This window comes from Quercus robur, chromosome 7 (assembly GCF_932294415.1).
Source record: "Quercus robur chromosome 7, dhQueRobu3.1, whole genome shotgun sequence".
Classification (NCBI taxonomy): Eukaryota; Viridiplantae; Streptophyta; class Magnoliopsida; order Fagales; family Fagaceae; genus Quercus; species Quercus robur.
In genome coordinates this window covers 12,202,440-12,221,802 of record NC_065540.1, presented here as the reverse complement: position 1 = coordinate 12,221,802, position 19,363 = coordinate 12,202,440, and the positions used below count along the sequence as shown (strand labels likewise).

General features: G+C 36.0%; 2 protein-coding genes across 2 annotated transcripts; one reads left to right on the top strand and one right to left on the bottom strand.

The window, feature by feature from the left end:
- Positions 1 to 4,980: 4,980 nt before the first annotated feature.
- LOC126690836 (E3 ubiquitin-protein ligase PUB24-like) lies at positions 4,981 to 6,784 on the bottom strand. The gene has a single exon (XM_050385961.1). It carries the CDS (start codon positions 6,217 to 6,219, stop codon positions 5,005 to 5,007), a length of 1,215 nt encoding a protein of 404 aa, XP_050241918.1. The 5' UTR covers positions 6,220 to 6,784; the 3' UTR covers positions 4,981 to 5,004.
- Positions 6,785 to 7,854: 1,070 nt separating this feature from the next.
- On the top strand, positions 7,855 to 13,317 carry LOC126691024 (uncharacterized). The gene is made up of 2 exons (XM_050386109.1): positions 7,855 to 9,014; positions 9,171 to 13,317. The coding sequence occupies exons 1-2, from the start codon at positions 7,855 to 7,857 to the stop codon at positions 13,315 to 13,317; spliced, it is 5,307 nt and encodes a 1,768-aa protein (XP_050242066.1).
- Positions 13,318 to 19,363: the final 6,046 nt, after the last annotated feature.

Below are 19,363 nucleotides of genomic sequence, written 5' to 3'. Positions count from 1 at the left end.
TTTCTTTTATCCTTAGATATGTAAAGAAATAATAAAAAACTAAAACGCAAATGAGCAATACTAATGTAAATTTCTGTAGTTACTATAGCTTTGGATGAGTTTTGCAAGTGTTCTTTATACTTGTAGAATCTACCTTGCAACGGTTTTGTTTCAATAAGTATGCTAGCACAATTGGTTGGGTGATATTACATCTAACAGTTGATTGAATTTATATATTTATTACCATAGTACTACTATAATCTTTAGTTGAGAAGACACATAGAATTACATGATTCAATTTGATCGCCTATGCCCGCAAAGGAAAACCCTAATAGCTACATATTTAATGTTACACTCTCCCGTTCCCAATAAAAGTAATGAGGGGGTATATTTACTAAAGAATCCTAGACTAACCCTACACGGGTCTACAATTGGTTTTGACCATTGGCTATAACAGATAATAAAACAGAACTCATTATCTTTAACAATGGTTTCAATTATTTCCTCCTTTGATGAGGTGCAACCACCCTTCCAAAATCAATCACATCAAATCAAATCAAGGATGACAGATTACTTGACCATTACTACAGAAGAAAAGCATTTGGTTGAAGCCCATTTGGAGATATTCCTCATTTCCTCTTGTCTTTGGCTTCGATGTCATTAGTTAATGTTCTTTATGTCCTCAGAGTTAGGTAACAAAGTCCATGCCAATAGTTCCATTAGGAATTTCTTGAAATCTAGCCGTAATTTGTTGAAACGGTACCCTTATGATTGTCTATATAGTCATACAATTTGAGATTAGTAAGTTTCTTGGAAAATGTTGAATTCAATTGGACAATTCAATAATGTTAGGAGTGGTGGAGCGGTTGTGATGCTTAAGTTTTGAATGAGCATCGGTAATGCGTAAATCATGAAAAATTTTCTTTGACTTCTCTATAAAAAGGAATAAGATAATCTTCATTTCAAAGTGAAGACTAATTAAATTTTGTTGGAAGTATCCTAGTTTATATCATCCTAGCCCACAATAAAAAGCAAAATGTAACTTTTTTTCCCCTGTTTTGGTTGCTTATTTCTTTCCTCCAAGTTCAAGCAAGGTTCAAACTTTAAGAGAAAATATAAAACGTAATTCTTTCTTCCCTTAAGGCCTTAACAGCCTAAAGGAATATAAAATTATCATCTTCTATTCTCCTTAACCTCCCTAAGCATTGATGTGAGATTAGGGTAACTTTAGGTATTATAATATCCTACAGCCAAAAAAAAACAACTAACATAGTCATACTCTTTGCTTACTTTCAAGTTTCAATACAAGAAATCCTTTGCAAGAAGAACATGTCTTCATTTATTCATTATTCATTCTAAAAACAAGAAATGTCACCCTGACCAAAATATAAATTAGAAACTTCAAAATTGTCCATGTCCAAACCCATAACTATGGCTTAAAAAAGAAAACACATTACTAACTTAAAAATTGAATGGTCCATGGACAGTAGATGAAACACCAAAACTGTTTAACAAACTGTTAGCACTACAAAAAAAAGGGCCTCTGGCCGCGTATTGGTGTATTGTTAGTGACTCTTGTAGTAGTAGAGTGGACAGTTCATGAAACACCAAAACTTTCCATTATTTTTATATTGGATTATTTGTTTAAAACAGAAGCTATGTAAAAATACAACTTCACCTTTTTTTAAAAAAATCTGAATGAAAATAATTAGATGGTATTTCATGAACTGGTGGGAAGTCTCAACTCTCAAATCCGAGTAAAGTAGAAAAGTGATGCAATTCAAATTAAAATTTTGGCGAGTTTATGGGCTTTTGGCCCACAAAAATAATCATTAACAGCCTAAGCTGGGCCCATTGTTTACAGGAAAGGCTGGTATAGTTTATCGGTTTTACCCAAGTACGGTGCTAGCCCCGCGATACAAATCCTTTTTTTTTTTTCCCCCTTTCAAAATTGACAATTAAATGCCTAACCTCCCCACATTAGTTATAATTTGGGAAATCATGTTTTAGTTTTATCTTCCATTACAAATTTCTCTTACCAATTTACTAGCAGCACTACCAATACTGATGCTGTAGTTTGATCAACGTTGCTGCATCACCAATTTATATTGAGAATGGCTATATGGGCATAGTGTTGCATAATTGCTTAATCCTACAGCCCATGGTGGATGAACTAGGCAATCAAGGATGGAGTCAGGATTGTTGCTTTGGGAGGAGGAGGAGGAGGAGGAGGGATGGAAATTATACCCAACACACAAAACTCTCATTTTTGTGGGGTTTAGGAGAGGTGATGGAAGGCACTTGCCATCACACTAAGATCTGACCTCTAAAATAAATAAATAAATTATGAAATTTTTTTTGACCATTCAAAAAGAAGAAATATGGAGTACTAAAATTCAAAACTAAAAATTAATATAAGAAATTAAAACAAGCACATATGAAATAATTATTTCTTAATACATTTCTACTCAATCATTTGTGATATATCAAAAGGTAATTCAACGTTCTTTTAAATTGCAACAATCATTTGTGATTGATTCTAAAACTAAATGTTACAACAATTTCTCTTTTAATATAAAAATTCAAATAATCCATTAGAAAATAATTTTTTTAATTATTTTGTTGCCAAACCTAGATTTGACAATATTCATGACCGAAAATTAATGTTTGTTTCATAATTGCAATAAACACTGAAAAAAGTAAATAGAAATACAACTATTCTATAAAGGAAATAGTATTAACCATGATAGTTGAAAATCATATTTATCATCATTATATGTCCAATATTCTTCTTACTAATGAAACTAATTTGCATTATTAAATAAAAAAATTAAGACAAAAAACACACGCACACACCAAAAAAAAAAAAAAAAAAAGCACTCAAACAATCATTTAGATGTCAATGTAGCATGACAACTCTCAAAATCCAAAGTCTCAAACTTTTAATTGTGGGTCCTAAACATCAAACAAGCAGATTGTAATACTGAACATGTATAAGCCAAGTGATTAATATTTTAAATGATCTTTGGGTCAGTTTTCAATTTGATGGATAGTTTTCAATTTGGGGTGGCCAAATATAAATTTTTGGTACCAAAACTTTTAAACATATATTATATAATAGATCCATTTATAAAAAAAAAAAAAAAAATTTAGGGTCATGACCGCCCGACCTATATATACCTCCATCCATTATAGGCAGTAATCTTCTTTGGTTTTGTATAATTTAGCTTGACTAGCCTTTGTTTTCTGTTTTTATTTTATTTTTTATAATTACATTTGGGGTGGAGGGATATGAATTCTAGAAGTCTCCATTAGGATCACCAAGAGTGGTCAATTGAACTACCAAACCCTTAGCAACTAGCTTGTAGTTAAGTCCTTAGATTTAATTGATTTATGAAACTGCTAAGCCTGTTATGCGACTACACATATAACCGTCTTAAAGCCATTAACAAGTATATTTATTTGATTAAATACGTGTATGGTGAGGCAATAACTAGTGTGAGAATAAATTAAGGTATCACATGTAAGGTTGTCCATGGGTTGGGTCGAACTGAGTTTGGGCTCAACCCACACGGGCTCAACCCACCCTCGTACCCGACCCTACCTGATCGGGTGGATCAAATTTTAACCCATCTCCAACTAGAATGGGTGATCGAATCAGGCAAATCAAGCTTTCAATGGGTGGCGGTTGATTTAGTTGGCTTTGAAGATCTGGAAAATGGTGAAGATCTAATAAAATGATGGTTAAAATCAACAAAAATCAAGTGAGATCTCACCAAATCTAACTAAGATCTCACCGAAAATGGTTGAGATCTCCTAGGATCTAGCAAAATTCACTGGAAATGGTTATCTATCACAGTCAAGTCGAGTGGATCGGGTTTTGGAAGGGGAGACCCACCACTCTACCCACGTGCTAACGTCGGTCTAGGAAGGAAGGGACCCACCTCCGACTATCGGAGTAGTTGAATCGAGCGGCCGATGATCGAGTCCGGTCAGTTTTGTAAGTTGGGTCGAGTTGGCAGTTTCCACGGACAGCCCTAATCACAAGAAAATTTCCTATCATTATAGGTTTGCATTAAAGTTTAACATTAAGTGTCCCTTTGGAAGTAGCTTATTTAGTTGAAACTGAAAACTTTTTGTTGAAAGTACTGTAGATAAAGGTAAAAATTAGCTAAAGAGTATAGTGAGATCCATCAATAATACTAAAAAGTATATTGAGACTCATCAATAGTAGCAAAAATAAGCTAAAATTTTCAGCTTGTCCCAAATGGACACTAAGTCCATATCTTGCACTAGTGGTGGATAAGCTCACTAAATCAATTCAAGAGGAAGTCTTTTAATGTATGCCTTTTGCATATGATATAGTTTTAGTGGATGAAATTAGAGGTGGAGTTAATGACAAGTTAGAAAATTGGTGATAAAATATACAATCTAAAAACTTTTGATTAGGTAGGACTAAAAAGAGTACATGGAATGTAGGTTTGGCAAAAGTAGAAATTCTTATGGTTAAGAGATAAGAGTAGGGCTTTCAATATATTGGATCAATAGTCCATAAAGATTAAGAGATTGAAGATGATTTGAATGATAAGATATGAGTATGCAGTGAAGAAGTGCATTAGAAACATTGTGTGCTCATAGAATAACCTATAAGGAAAAAGGAAAATTTTATAAGATTGCTATAAGATCAAATATATTTTATGGTATTAAATGTTGGATTGTTAAAAAGTAACGTATTTATAAAATGTGTGTAACTGAAAGGAGAATATTAAAATGGCTAAATGGATATTCACATCAAGATAGGATTCAAATGAAGAATTTTGCTTAAAAATAAGATTTGAATGAGAAAATTCGCTTAAAGATAAGATAGTTGAATATTGTAACCACAAATAGCTCAAACAAATCTCTCTCTTTCTCTACCTCCTTGCACTCTTTATGTAATATGATATAAAATCAATCACCTGCAAAGTGGTGTCAAATTAATTACAACTTGTTTTCCTTCTTTTATATATGTAAAAGCATTGCATTTTAACTAGGATTGATACCTTGAGATCCACCAATGCAAGGAGAGTCCCTCCACTTCTGAAAATGTGAGCTGAGGATTTTCCTTACATGGTCTTTCAAAGATGTAGCACAGTCAACTTGGAGCAATGAGCAAAGCTTTGACACAGCCCCTACCTTCAACATTTCTTGAAGCACCATATATGTCCCGGAAAACTTACATATCATTGAAAGAATCGAAACTGCTTGATCATCTACTGCTGGTGAAACCTTCAAGATCCTGTTAGAGACCACTGCAATGCTTCCTCTATGACTTAAAAACTGAGCTCTCCCATCAGGACAAGAACATAAATGAAATAGTATACCTAAAATCAGCTCTGTGGTCCGCTTTTCAGGAAAACCCAATTCAAGCTCAATGAGCTCATAAACTGTGTTTGTTTCAACCATCATGATTCGATTTCTACCCCATGGACAAGCCTCTAACAACACGTGCAAAGTGGCGTTAATTCCTTGTTGAGTAATCCCACTTCTTAAGACTCTTACAATCCCAGTAAAGAATTCAGGTTTCAGTCTTTCTAGTACACTCGAGCTTGTAGCTTCAATGATTTTCTTCAACACTAACATCGTATGAGATTTCATAGTGAGATGATTTTCCATTTCACAACATAAAACCCATGTCAATGATTCAATAATACGATAATTTTCGGCAAGAATTTGCTTTGTTTCAGCTGAAGGGATTAGAATAAAGTTAAGCACACCAATAGCTTCTTCAAGACCATCAATTTGGCCTTGTTTGGAACATGTTACAATAAACAACATCATCTCTTTTGGCAAACCTGCTTCTATCATATACTTCCTATTCCTTTCATTTTCAGCTGCAAGTAACGCCAATTGCCTAATAGTTTTAAGCTGAAACTCAGGCTGCCGAAGGTGTTTGATGAGTTTGAGGACTTGAAACTTGTCGAGAGGTGGTTTAGGAGTGGGAATTCGATCAATACCTTTTGAGGCATTTAGGATGCACCAAGCTTGGATTAGGCGGCGTAATGTGTGATTAGGGGTTAAGTCTGAGTCTTTTGGCAATGGTTGGTTGGTGACTGGACAGGTTGCGTTCTTGCTTGTGAATATCCAGTGTTCAATGCTTTCCCGGTCGTATGTGATGCCTGTTATGGCAGTCACAGGGTCTTTCATGATTTGTAGGGATATGGGGCAGATGAAATATTGAGGAACTTCAATGTCATCCATGAAATAATACAAAAACAGGTTGTATTTTTGTTATATGGGTTAGCTTAATGCATAGACTTTGTTGTATATTTTATAGGGAGTAAGAGAATTGAGAGGGATATTAAAGAAACTTTTCATTCACAGGTGTTACTGAAAAGATTTTGGAGACAATTAACGAAGATGATACTGGGTATAAAGACAGTGTTGATGGTGCAATTTTTGCAGATCAAACTGTAATGGTGCTGATGGCAACCCTTTTCAGCGAAACTGGATGGGATCTATGATGCAGAAGCGATTCAGTTACGTACTGCCATTAAAGCGTAGCAAGAGAATATAGAAAAGGTATCAGCTGTGGGTTCAATGCTAGAAAATGCATAGGATATATAGCAGGACACCTTTGTGAATGGATAGAGGATAGCCCTGATCACTGTATTACACAATATTATTCAAAATGAGATATGATGTATTATTTTTACAATGATCTTAATTTCTTTATCTCAATAAAAAAGAGACTTACCTTGGAAAGTTTTTGTATTAGTTGTAATGGTAGGAAAACGCGGCGGCTACTCTGTAGCAAAGCTGAGAGAGAGAGAGAGAGAGAGAGAGAGAGAGAGAGAGAGAGAGAGAGAGTGCGAGATTTATGACTGAAGAGATTGGTGATCCTTTTTATGCTACCAAGTCACGCAAGTCTACTGAGACAATTCTAAGTTTCTGACGTCCAATAACCCATTCTAAAGATCCATTCAGTGGTCAAAGATGGAAGTTGTGGACTACGGCCAAATTAAAACTACACGGCTACATGCATGGAATATATATATATATAATAATAGGAAAATGCTAGGGGTATTAAAAAAAAAAAAAATCTCAAAATTATTGTCACAATTCGTCTCATGGTGAATCGTGAATAGTGAGGGTCAAATGATAGATCTAGACCTTCATTATTTATAATTTACCACGTAATAAGTTGTAGTAAAAATTGTGAGAATTTTTGTGTCCATAGCATTGCTTATAATAAGAATAGTGAAGGGTCAAATAATGGGTCTAGACATTCATTACTTATAGCTCACCATGTAATAAGTTGTGGTGAAAATTGTGAGAATTTTTGTGTCTGTAGCATTGCTTATAATAATAATATAAGCTATAAATTCCATTTAAATATGTTTGACTGTTTGGTTCATTAAATAAAATATAGAAACTAGAACTAATTAAATTCGTTGTCTTAACAAATTTTCAGCCCAAGAAAAAGAGAATAACTTGTCAAAGCATGGCATTAATTAATGGTGATTTTATTCTTTTCAAATACAGTTGGGAAAAATGCAAATGTGTTAATTATGAAAATGTTAGTATTATACCATATAGCATGATAATACTAACATTAATTTATAGGGAGAAAGGAAATAAAAATTCAAAGTCCATCATTCTTGCAGAGTAGCTTCTAGCCTTCTCTACAATCATTATCATTATTCCATACAGTCGTAGAGTCAATTTATTGTTAGAGAGAAAATAATATATTTAATGTATGAGATCGGGAAACCTCTCATTTCCTCTCTTTCCAACTCTCTGAAGCCCTCTCCTCTATGTAGGAGCTCTCTCTCTCGTCTAAACGAGCATTCTCTCCCTTAGTGTCATCTGAGGGGCTGCTTTTGCTTTTATTCGATGGCTGAAGAGGTGATTCACGGAATGAGGAACATGAAACTAACCATGGAAGAAGAAGAAGTTATACCAGTCTCTGATGAAGGACGAAAGGAAGAGATTGAGAGCTGCAATCAAAGTTTAGTGGGGAAATTCCTGACTTGTAAACCATTCAATAAAAGAGCGGCTTTGTTCACCCTGAAAAAAGCGTGGGGGCTGGAAGATGGAGTACAGATAGTTGAGGTGGGGGCCAATCTTTTTCAGTTCAAGTTCAGGACGGAATTCGATATGGAAAGAGTTCTTCGAGGAGGGCCGTGGTCCTTTGACAACCAAGCTTTGATGCTAAGGCGTTGGCAGAAGGGTATGACGGCAGCGAACGTGAAGTTTGAGACAGCGTCACTATGGGTCCAGATTTGGGGGGCTCCCTTTGACATGATATCTCCAAAGGTGGCCGAGGAGATTGGAGGTAGACTGGGTACAGTGGAAGCAGTGGAAAAAAGATCAACAAAAGAAGTACAGAGTCTGTTCATGAGGGTTAAGGTAGCAATTCCTATCTCTAAGCCGATTAGAAGAGGAGGCTATGTTGCGGGTTCGGATGGAGAGCGAAGTTGGGTAAACTTTAAGTACGAACGTCTGCCAATCTTCTGCCATTATTGTGGATTACTGGGACACGATATTAAGCATTGTGCAGGCCACTATGCAGCATCCAAAAGGAACAGAGAGGTGTGCTATCAGTACGGGGAGTGGTTACGTGCATCTGGCCTGCGTTCATGGTCACCTCCAAAACAGGGCTCAGGCCGGTCTGCTTCAACTGATGCAGAGGGGGGTGGGGTGGTCGGAAGTGAGGAGAGGGCAGAGGGTAAGCAGCTGGCGGCGGACACAGCAGTTGAACCAAACCCTAGCAGAAGTGTAACGCATGGAAAAGGAAATAACGTAAATGGAGGAGTTGATCCAGATTCTGTGGGATTGAGTGCAATTAATGTGGAGAGGGGTGATACGGCTAATAATGGGGGGATAAATGAGGAAGTTACGGTTAAAAAAGTGTCGGATGGTAATAAGGGTGAGACTAACGTAAAGGAGGTGCATGCATTAGGTGAAGTCAACGTAAAAAATAATGTGGGCAGTGAGGGGTGTACCAAGCTGGACAAAGCCAAGCCTAAGTGGATTAGAGTGCCACGTATGGAGTGTGGGGATGGGAAAAAAGAAGAGGGGGGGGGGGGCAGGTTCAATTTTGGGGAAGCGAGGTGCTGCTCAGATTGTTGATGAGGAAGCTCACAGTGAAGCTATGGTACAAGATCTGAAGCGTAATAAGACAGTTGGTGACAACTCTATGATTATAGCGGCGGGGGTGATGGATCACCCTTGCCGTTCACAATGAAAATATTAAGTTGGAACTGCCAAGGGCTTGGGAACCCTTGGACAGTTCGTAGTCTTCGCAAAATGGTGAAGGATCAAGCTCCCACGATTTGTTTTCTGATGGAAACAAGATTGGACAGGAATGGTTTCAAGAAACGGTGTAAGAATTTGCCTTTTCCGAATCAGTTCATAGTAAAGAAACCTGATTCTGGGGGAGGTCTGGCATTACTTTGGAAAGAAGAGGTGGTACTTGATGTAGTTAATTTCACGGAAAACCATGTACTAGCGAAGGTGATAGAGGAAGATGGGTTCGTTTGGTATTTGACTGGTTTCTATGGGTGGCCGGAATCAACTCAGAAGTTTAAATCTTGGGCTTTGCTAACCCATTTGTTGTCTTTTGTAGATGGTCCTTGGATGTGCATAGGAGACTTTAACGCAATCTTGCATTCTTCAGAGAAACTAAGTAGAAGGCCACCAATATACAAGCAAATGGAGGAGTTTAGGGAGGCGTTGGAGCGATGCCAATTACACGACTTGGGGTTTCATGGGTACCCCTACACATGGAACAACAAAAGGCCGGGGGCTGCCAACACTAGGCAGCGTCTTGACCGGGCTGTGGCTATGGAAAGTTGGAGAGCAAAGTTTCCAGCAAGCTCTCTAACACATCTATTCTCTCATGCCTCTGACCATGTACCTATAATTCTACACATTAAGAAAGCTAATAAGATGTGTCCAAGATTCTCAAGAAGTTTTAAATTCGAGGAGGCGTGGCTTTTATGGGAGGATTGTGAGCAAGTGATCCAAGATGCATGGAATAAGGAAGCAAGGGCAGATTCGGGTTTGGCAAGAATAAAGGAGAAAATAGTAACATGTGGTGGGGATTTGCATGCTTGGGGTTCTTCTAGAACTCACCCGGACGTGGACAAAATAAAAAGACTCCAAGCTAAGGTGGAGGCACTTGGGAAGGGAGAGTTGACTGAAGATAGCAAAATGGCTCTTTTGGAAGCAAGCAAAGAGCTGGATGATCTCTTGTTAAAACAAGAAATCTATTGGGCGCAACGTTCAAGAATTTCTTGGTTGAAACATGGAGATAAGAATACAAAGTTTTTTCATTCTAAAGCATCACAGAGAAAGAGAAGGAACTTTATTGAGGGGATTAGGGACCACGCAAACAACTGGGTGACGGAGAATGATGAGATTGCAGAAGTAGCGGTGAACTATTTTGAGAACATTTTCAAAGCAGGTGACTGTGACCGGATGGAGGAATGTCTTGAGGCTATTCATCACAGAATTACTCCTGAGATGCAATATATCTTGTCCAGTGACTTTAGTCCGGAGGAAATAAAAGCAGCGGTGTTCCAAATGGGACCAACAAAGGCTCCTGGACCAGACGGTATGAATGCTTTATTTTATCAAAAATTCTGGCATGTGGTTGGTGATGATGTGATTAATGCGGTGTTAGATTTTCTAAATAATGGGGTTATGTCACCTGATGTTAATGTTACTCAAATTGTCCTCATCCCAAAAATCAAATCCCCGGAAAAAATGCCAGATTTTAGACCAATCAGCTTGTGTAATGTTATTTACAAAACAATTTCAAAGGTTTTGGCAAACAGGCTGAAGCAAATACTCCCCCAATTGATTTCTCCTACTCAAAGTGCCTTTGTACCCGGGCGACTTATTACAGATAATATTTTAGTTGCCTATGAACAATTACATGCCATGCATTCCCGTAAAAAAGGAAAAACTGGTTCTTTTGCTTTGAAGCTGGATGTTAGTAAAGCGTATGATAGGGTGGAGTGGGCCTTTCTAAAAGGGATTATGACAAAGTTGGGTTTTTCCAGGTTTTGGATTGACCGGGTAATATGTTGTATCTCCACGCCTTCTTTCTCTGTTTGTATTAATGGTAAATCTTATGGAAATATTAAACCCTCTAGGGGGCTCCGTCAAGGAGACCCGTTGTCCCCTTATTTGTTTCTTCTATGTGCTGAAGGGTTTACTTCTTTACTGACAAATGCTGAATTGGAAGATAGGCTTCATGATGTTAAAATTTGCAGGAGAGCTCCTAGTATTTCTCACCTTCTCTTTGCAGATGACTCATTGCTTTTTGGCCGTACTACTAGAGAAGAAGTTAGAGTGATTATGGAGGTATTGAAGCTGTATGAATCGGCATCTGGACAATGCATCAACCTCGAAAAATCATCGGTGTATTTCAGTAGCAATACAGAGGCAAGGCAAAGGGATTGGATTAAAAGCACATTGGGGGTTAAGGAGGTGGATAGATTCGAGTCATATTTGGGTCTACCTACATTAGTTGGGCGCTCAAAGTACCAAACTTTTTCCTTCCTCACGGATAGAGTTTGGAAAAAATTACAAGGTTGGAAGGGCAAATTATTGTCTAAAGCAGGAAAAGAAGTGCTCATTAAAGCAGTTGCACAATCCGTACCTACTTACACAATGGGGGTGTTTCAATTACCAGTGAAGTTGTGTAATGAGCTAAATGCCATGTGTGCAAGATTCTGGTGGGGACAAGTGGGCAATGAGAGGAAAATTCATTGGCGGAGTTGGGATCTGTTGTCCAAACCAAAAAAGGAGGGAGGGATGGGCTTTAGAGATATCCGGAGTTTCAACCTTGCAATGTTAGCTAAACAGGGATGGAGGTTAATGCAGGATACTAATTCATTAATGTATGGGTGCTTCAAGGCAAAATACTTTCCTAGATGTAATTTCTTGGAAGCGGGAGTGTCTCCTAACAGTTCCTATGTTTGGAGAAGCATTATGGCTGCTCAAGAAATTTTAAGAAAAGGGAGCTGCTGGAGAGTGGGAGATGGGTCGGCAATTCGGGTTAATCGGGACAAATGGATTCCCAATCATCCAACCAACATGGTGATTCATCCATCACAAGATGATGAGTGGGAGTGGAGGGTGGTGGAGTTGATCGATTGGACAACTCGGACTTGGGACAGACAATTGGTGGAAATGAAATTCCATCCTGAAGATGCTGAAGCAATTCTTCGAATACCACTGAGTAGGAGATTGGGTACAGACAAGCTGTTTTGGTTACACAATAGGGAAGGGAAGTATAAGGTAAAATCCGGATATCACTTAGCGAAACAGCTGGAACGGGAAGCGGAATCTCAAGAGGAGTGTTCTAAAGGGGTGGAGGTCAGTCCGGTGTGGTGCAAGTTGTGGAAACTCAAACTTCCCAACAAGATTAAAATTTTTGCGTGGAGGGCTTGTCATAATATCCTCCCTACCAGTGAAAATCTTGTTCGGAGGCGAGTGATTGATGATAGCACTTGTGAGTTGTGTCAAAGAGAAATGGAATCGGTTCTACATGTGTTATGGGAATGCAATGTGGCGGTGCACGTATGGGCAGGGAGTTTGAAGAGAATTCAGAAGTGTGGAGGAAGGTATGATAGTTTTATGCAGCTATTGGAGATGTTGTTTTACAGACTGCCTTTGGAGGAAGTGGAGCTGTTTGTGGTGCAAGCCTGGCTATTGTGGACACAGCGAAACAAGGTCAAGAATGGAGGCATGATTCAAGACCCGAATCAATTGGTGAAGCGGGCCTCTGTTTTTTTGGAGGAATACAGAGCATCACAGGAACACCTTGCTGTTCCGGTCGTGGTAGAGAGGAGTTCGAGATGGGTGCCGCCTTCTGAAAACCGGTTCAAACTCAACTTTGATGCAGCCATTTTCCAAGAAATCCATGCGTCGGGCTTCGGGGCCATAATCCGGAACGAGAGGGGCGAAGTAATGGCGTCTTTCTCAGCTAGAGGACCTTCCGTTGTAGACAGTGAGGAGGCTGAACTCCTTGCATGTAGAAGAGCACTAGAGTTTGCAATAGACACGGGGTTAACGGATATTGTGGTGGAAGGAGACAACTCGGTGGTCATGAAGGATTTACTGAGTTCGCGGACTGAGTTTTCTCGGTTGGGACATCTGTATGAGGACGTGAAGGGGTTGGCAGCAAGGATGACTAATTTGACAGTGAGCTGTGTTCATCGCACAGCTAACTCTGTAGCGCATTCCCTTGCCCGATTTGCAAAGAATATTGATGATGTAATTGTATGGATGGAGGACTCCCCTCCAGTGGCTATAGAAGCTCTGTACTTTGACAGTTCTTGAGTTTTAATAAAAGTTGGAGTTGTTTTCAAAAAAAAATGTATGAGATCGGAAACATATTATGCCACATGATTACATTTACATCTTTTTATGTATTGGATTTGGCACAATTTTATTTCTAAATGTCTCTTTGTCCTCCATCTTTTTTTTTTTTTCTTCTTTAGAGATAATTACAACATGCTGCTATCTCCACAACTCAAATCCTTTCCCTCCTAGACCCCAAGCACTTTGTGCATGGAGAGGTGTCAATTCAACTATAATACTTTTGGCTCCCCCCATCTCATTTTATTTGTCTATTTTAGAGAATCCCATCTTTTTATGTGAAGATCACCTTATTTAATTTAATATCATACAAAGCAAAAGGATAAAAAAAAAATATTAACTTTTTCTCAATAGTTATTAAAATTAAAATTATGTTAATTGACTTTTTTAAAATATACACTATTTTCACCTGAAATAGTGTAGAAGAAAGTTTTATTTTCACCCAAAATAATTGTTTAATTCACCATTTTAAGAAATTTTTGACACAACTTTAATAGGAAATTAAAAAGAAAAAACAAAATATTAATTTCTTGTTTTTTATTTTCTCATAAAAACTTTCCTAAAATAATTCACTAATAAATGTTTAAAGATATCCGTTAACATTTCTCTACTTTTAATTATATGACCTAAGTAAAGGTTCGTTTGGTTGGAGTGAAATAGGGAGGATGGAAAATAGGGGAGAAAATTGGAGAGAAAAATAATTTTATGAGTATTTGGTTGGAGAGAAAGGGAGGATGGAAAATTGATAAGACTATGGTATTTTCTCCCTTAGCCCACCATTATTATATCTCCCTAATTTGGGGAGAAAATAGTGGGGAGAAGAATACTTCCAATCAATGATTGAATTACCCCTCCTTCTCTCACATGGATTTGTTATTGCTATTTCACTTTCTTTTTTTTCTTTCCTGAGTGTGTGGACCTGGTTGCTTTTCACTTCTTCTTCTTCTTCTTCTTCTCTTTTTTGGGGTGTGATACAAGTTTTGTTGTTTTTATTTTGTTCTTTTTTTATGGGTTTTAACTATACATTGAATTTTTTTTCCTAGGCAAAATTTTTATTTTTTAATAAATTTTGGTGATTGGGTTTTTTTTTTTTGGTTGTTCAACACTTTTTTGTTTTGATTGGGCATAATTTTTTAACAATGGCATATAAGTAAATTTATATAAACTCATATTATTCCATCCCTCCACTTTTCCACCACCAACTAAACACAAATGATGGAAATTAAAATCTTTTCATCCCCTCCCTATTTTTTATCCTCTCGCTGTTCCACCCTTCCAACCAAATGAACCCTAAAAGTTACATGAGTTCTTTAATAAACTACTTAAAAGCCATCTAATGTATTGAAGGAAATTCCTTCAAACCCGGTTTTGGAGGAAAAAAATTTTAAGTAGGAAATTATCACTCAAAAAAGAGAGCAACATGAAATTCATTCATTCTTCTTCTTTTTAAGTTGGTAAGATTTAAATGCCTCTTACCATATTAGTAAAAGTCAAGATGGATACATAATGTTTATGTTAATACAGAAATATATTTCAACAAACTTGACAACACCACATTCTTAAAATATATGGTTTTGAAAAGTCAAAATCATCTGTCTCACACTCTCTATTTCACCCCATGCTCCACAAATCAAAATGAGCCACATGTCTCTTAATTCCTAATTTTAAGCTATTTTATTTGACTTACCTATAATAAATAAGAAAGAAAAAAACCCAGCACATATTCATCCCCAACCCTCCCACCACCAACCTTCGCCCAATGCTGCTGACATAAGTTCGTCGGCATCGTCAACTTCAATCATAGCCACCATACCGCCACCAAATCCAAGAAAAATTGCAATAAATTTGAATACCCACCACCACCATCATTGTTGACTTTGTCTTGGTCCCTTATTCTTATACTGATGATTATATTCTTCCCCGCTGGTTCAACTCCAAAATTTCAAAATTTTGAATCATGATTAAGAAGGTTTCCAACTAATATATTTCTTAAGAAGAATGAACATAGCCAAAAATTTCAAGCATTCGAATCAAAATTAAGAAGAATAAGGGCTTGGGACCACCACCACCGCCAACACCACTAGCATGTTCTATTTACCTAATCAAAATCTTTTAAGTGTTGAGTTCAGGTTGTGCTCCTTGGGGGCATACAAGAAGACGAGAAGTAAGAGGAGGTAGGAGTGGTGGTCTAGGAGCGAATAAGGGACAAGGCAAAGTCAACAATGATGGTGGTGGACTAATGGTTGTGAGCATTCAAATTGAATTCAGATCTGTTTGGAACTAGTGCTTGTGACTAGAGTTGACAGCACCGGTGAACTCATGTCAATGACGTTGGGCGTTGGGCAAAGGTTGGTGGTGGGAGGGTTTGGGTACTTTGGGAAGAATATGTGTTGGGCTTTTTTCTTTCTAATTTATTTCAAGTAAGTTGAATAAAATAGCTTCAAATTAGGAATTAAGAGACATGTGGCTTACTTTGATTTGTGGAGTATTGGGGTGGAACAGAGAGTGTGAGACAGCTGATTTTGATTCGGTTTTGAATGGTCAAAATTGCTAAGGATAATTAATTTGATGCAATCGTGTGAGTAATTAAATTCTTGAGTCTTATGTTTCTCGGAAAAGAAAAGGTTCTTAAGTCTTTTAGTCAAAAAAAAAAAAAAAAAAAGTTATTAAGTCTACACGCGTTATTACAAATTTACAATGTTACAATCAAGAAAAATAGACTGCACGTTATTTCAAAGTTGCAAACTACATTAGTTATATATTAACAATGTGCTTAATGAAAAGTAGATTGCCGCCACTAATTCCATAAAAATAAAGAATAAATAAGAAAATCAAATTGGAAATATTGAATATTGTTTTGTTAGCTGCAAAATAAAAATGGGAATATCGGTTTCAAAAATTATGTTGGTTGAAGAATAATAATCATGAAACGAATTTTATAAATCTCAAATCTTTTTGTATTTTAAAAATTTTTGCTTATATAATTGGTACATTATTAAGAACCAGATAAAAAATCCCGAGATCTTGCTTAATTACACGAGAACAATATTTTCTTTTTATATCTACATCATAAAATTAGGACGTAATATTAGGGTCCTTTTCGCAAATATGGGTGATGATGGCGCAGCCCATGCAAAAGACGTGAGTTTTTCCAGAAGACGTGAAGTAATGGGTGATTGAAATTTGGGAGTGCATTGTCGGAGTCAAGAGAAAACAGTCGCTCGGTCAGCATATACTACCCTAAATAAGAATATTACACGCCTGCACTATTTGATTTTCCCAATTTTAGAATTTCCCCTATTGATAGATTGACTTGGAAGTTGTAATCTTAGTCACACCAGAGTCACACCAGCACTTGCTGTACTACACCTACAGTCAACTTTATCACAAAAATTGCTAGGTTTCGTTTTTCCGATTCTTTTCTCATTAACCAAACATAGCAAGATAACCATTGTACATCTTTGACGGGATAGTCACTCCACAACTATAAGTACTTATTAGGTATAGGGTAAATGTCGATATTCAAATCTCCAGTAAGGAGCTTTACACACACACATATAAATATATATATATATATATATATATTATAGATTAAAGTAGAGTTTTTATCTTGTAAAAAAAAAAAACATAGTAGGACAATGTTTGGAGAGAAGCCTTTTAAACTTTTTGTGTTGTTTTTATTTATTAAATATGAATTTTGAAAATTTAATTGTTGGATTATATGTTCTTTATGTTTTTAACACACATACCAAATTTTATTCAAATCGGATCTTATTTACTATTCAATCAACAAACTTATTTTTTATGTAAAATTTTAAACCCACAAAACATGTAATCAATTTTCAAAATTTACATCAAATAAAAAGATATACGAGAAGTTTGAAGCGTTTTTGAAGAGGAACTTTGAAATTACAAGATAATGCATATTGGGTGGATACCACAACAACTCACAGTCACAGGGCATGAAGACTGAAGAGAAGAGGTGCTTGATGGGCCATGGGGCTGTGTTTGAATTTGATATTCTGTAATTGCTGTTAAGGAAAGTATTTCCATTCATGACAGTGCTAATCTTGTGGGCAAGACAGCTAGCTCATTTCCTAATATAATCCCAACAGCTATTGCAGAAACTAAGTCAACAAGCACTTCTATTATGGAAAGCTAAAACAGAGGAAATCAATCAAAGTAGCGTGACCCACGTACAGACAAACTCCACTAATTTTTCACTGCCTTTCCTGTGCTAATATATTCCTTAATATATGTATATTCCTTGTATATGCATTGTAGTATATATATTCTGGTTGTATCTCATATTTTCAATATAGAGAAATAATTACCTCTTGTATCTTTGAGTTTTTACAATTGCTTCGCACCTTCTGTTTGCTTTGGTAGAAGCTTTTCGAAAAGTATGTTTTGCATTTTATGGTGCTTAGTATGACTTAAAATTGAAATCAATTAAAATTATTTTTCAAGCAAGTAAAGCAGGATAGACTTTAGAGTGGAAATTAATGTTTTCTGCTTTTAAAGAGCGAAAAAAAAACATTTTTGAAACGTTGTAATTACCATTAACCACAAGTGAAGTCCACATCACAACAAATTCTTCAGATTGTAAATTCTCTCTCTTTTTGTCAGTTTTCTGCCTCTTTCTGTATTGATTTAACTTTTTTTACAAATGACAATTTTTTAGTAAAAATAGTTTAGGAGAGAGGAATAAGGGGAATGGAAATATATATATATATATATATATTCATTTCACTTTGTTTGCAAGTTTACATTCTTTTCTTTAAGCCCAATTTTTAATCCCTCCAACACTAAAAAGAATGAGGGAATTGAACATGTTTTAATAAAAAATAATTTATTGAAATTCTCTTAATCCCCCTATCTTTTTCTTAAATATCTATACCCCTATTTTTGTTAAATAAATTATATAAAGTAATTTTTGATGAACAAGAGAATTTATAGAAACAAAGAGAGAATACAATCAAGTCCAAATACACCCCAACCTTGCAGCAATTAAAGCTGCAAACAATCCCAGTATGCAAAATGTAGGGTAACCAGAACACTTCTCAACCTAAATTCCAAGCAGGAACTAAGCCATGCACCCAACTAATCACTCAACACCAATGACAAGATTTGCAATCATATCAAGCACATAAGCCCAAGAACCAAGTTAGTCATGAATTTATAATCAATCACAAGGCTTCCTTGTCACTAGTAGAGAATTGTGTTGAAGATAATCACCCACTCTCTCCATCTAATTAACATCATTCAATTTTATTTTTTTTGACCAAATACTCCTTTATCACCAACGAATCAAATTGCCTTTTGTTGTTTCTCTACCTCCACACATAATAGTAATGGTGTTTTAAGAATATTACTTTTAATTCTATGCATTTTCTTTCAACCATCCGAACAAAAAGGAGATAAATATTTATTTCATTTCAATTCTTTTCTATTATGTTTTCCAATTTGGGAGGCCCAAACTACTCAAAAAATATAAAACACTTCCTATTTGGAATATGTTTTAGTGAATAGAAGTTGTTGTTTAGTTAATATATGAAATCACAAGAAATATTAATGATTTTTAATGTAAGAAAAAATAATTGAAAATATTTTCTAATTTATTTTTAGGATAGCAACCAAACACAAACTAACTAGTTTTCAAAAATAATATTTTCTATCAAAATAAACAAAACATAAGTACACAGTAATGATAACTAAAATCTGCTTGGAGTAGTGAAATGTGTAATGCTTATAGGTATGTTAGAGTTTTATTTTTTGAGTGATGTTAGAACTTAGAAATACTAAAAAATTTATTATATAATTTTTACAAGCTAATTATGTCATCAATCACATAAAATAATTGAGATGTTTATTTATTAGATCGTTAAATCTATCAATTTATAAAGGTGATATATTAACAAATTTATCCATTTATAAAGATTATGTTGTAAAATTATTAATAATATCTTTAAATGTTTGCTTATTTTTTCACTCTTAGTCAAGGTAT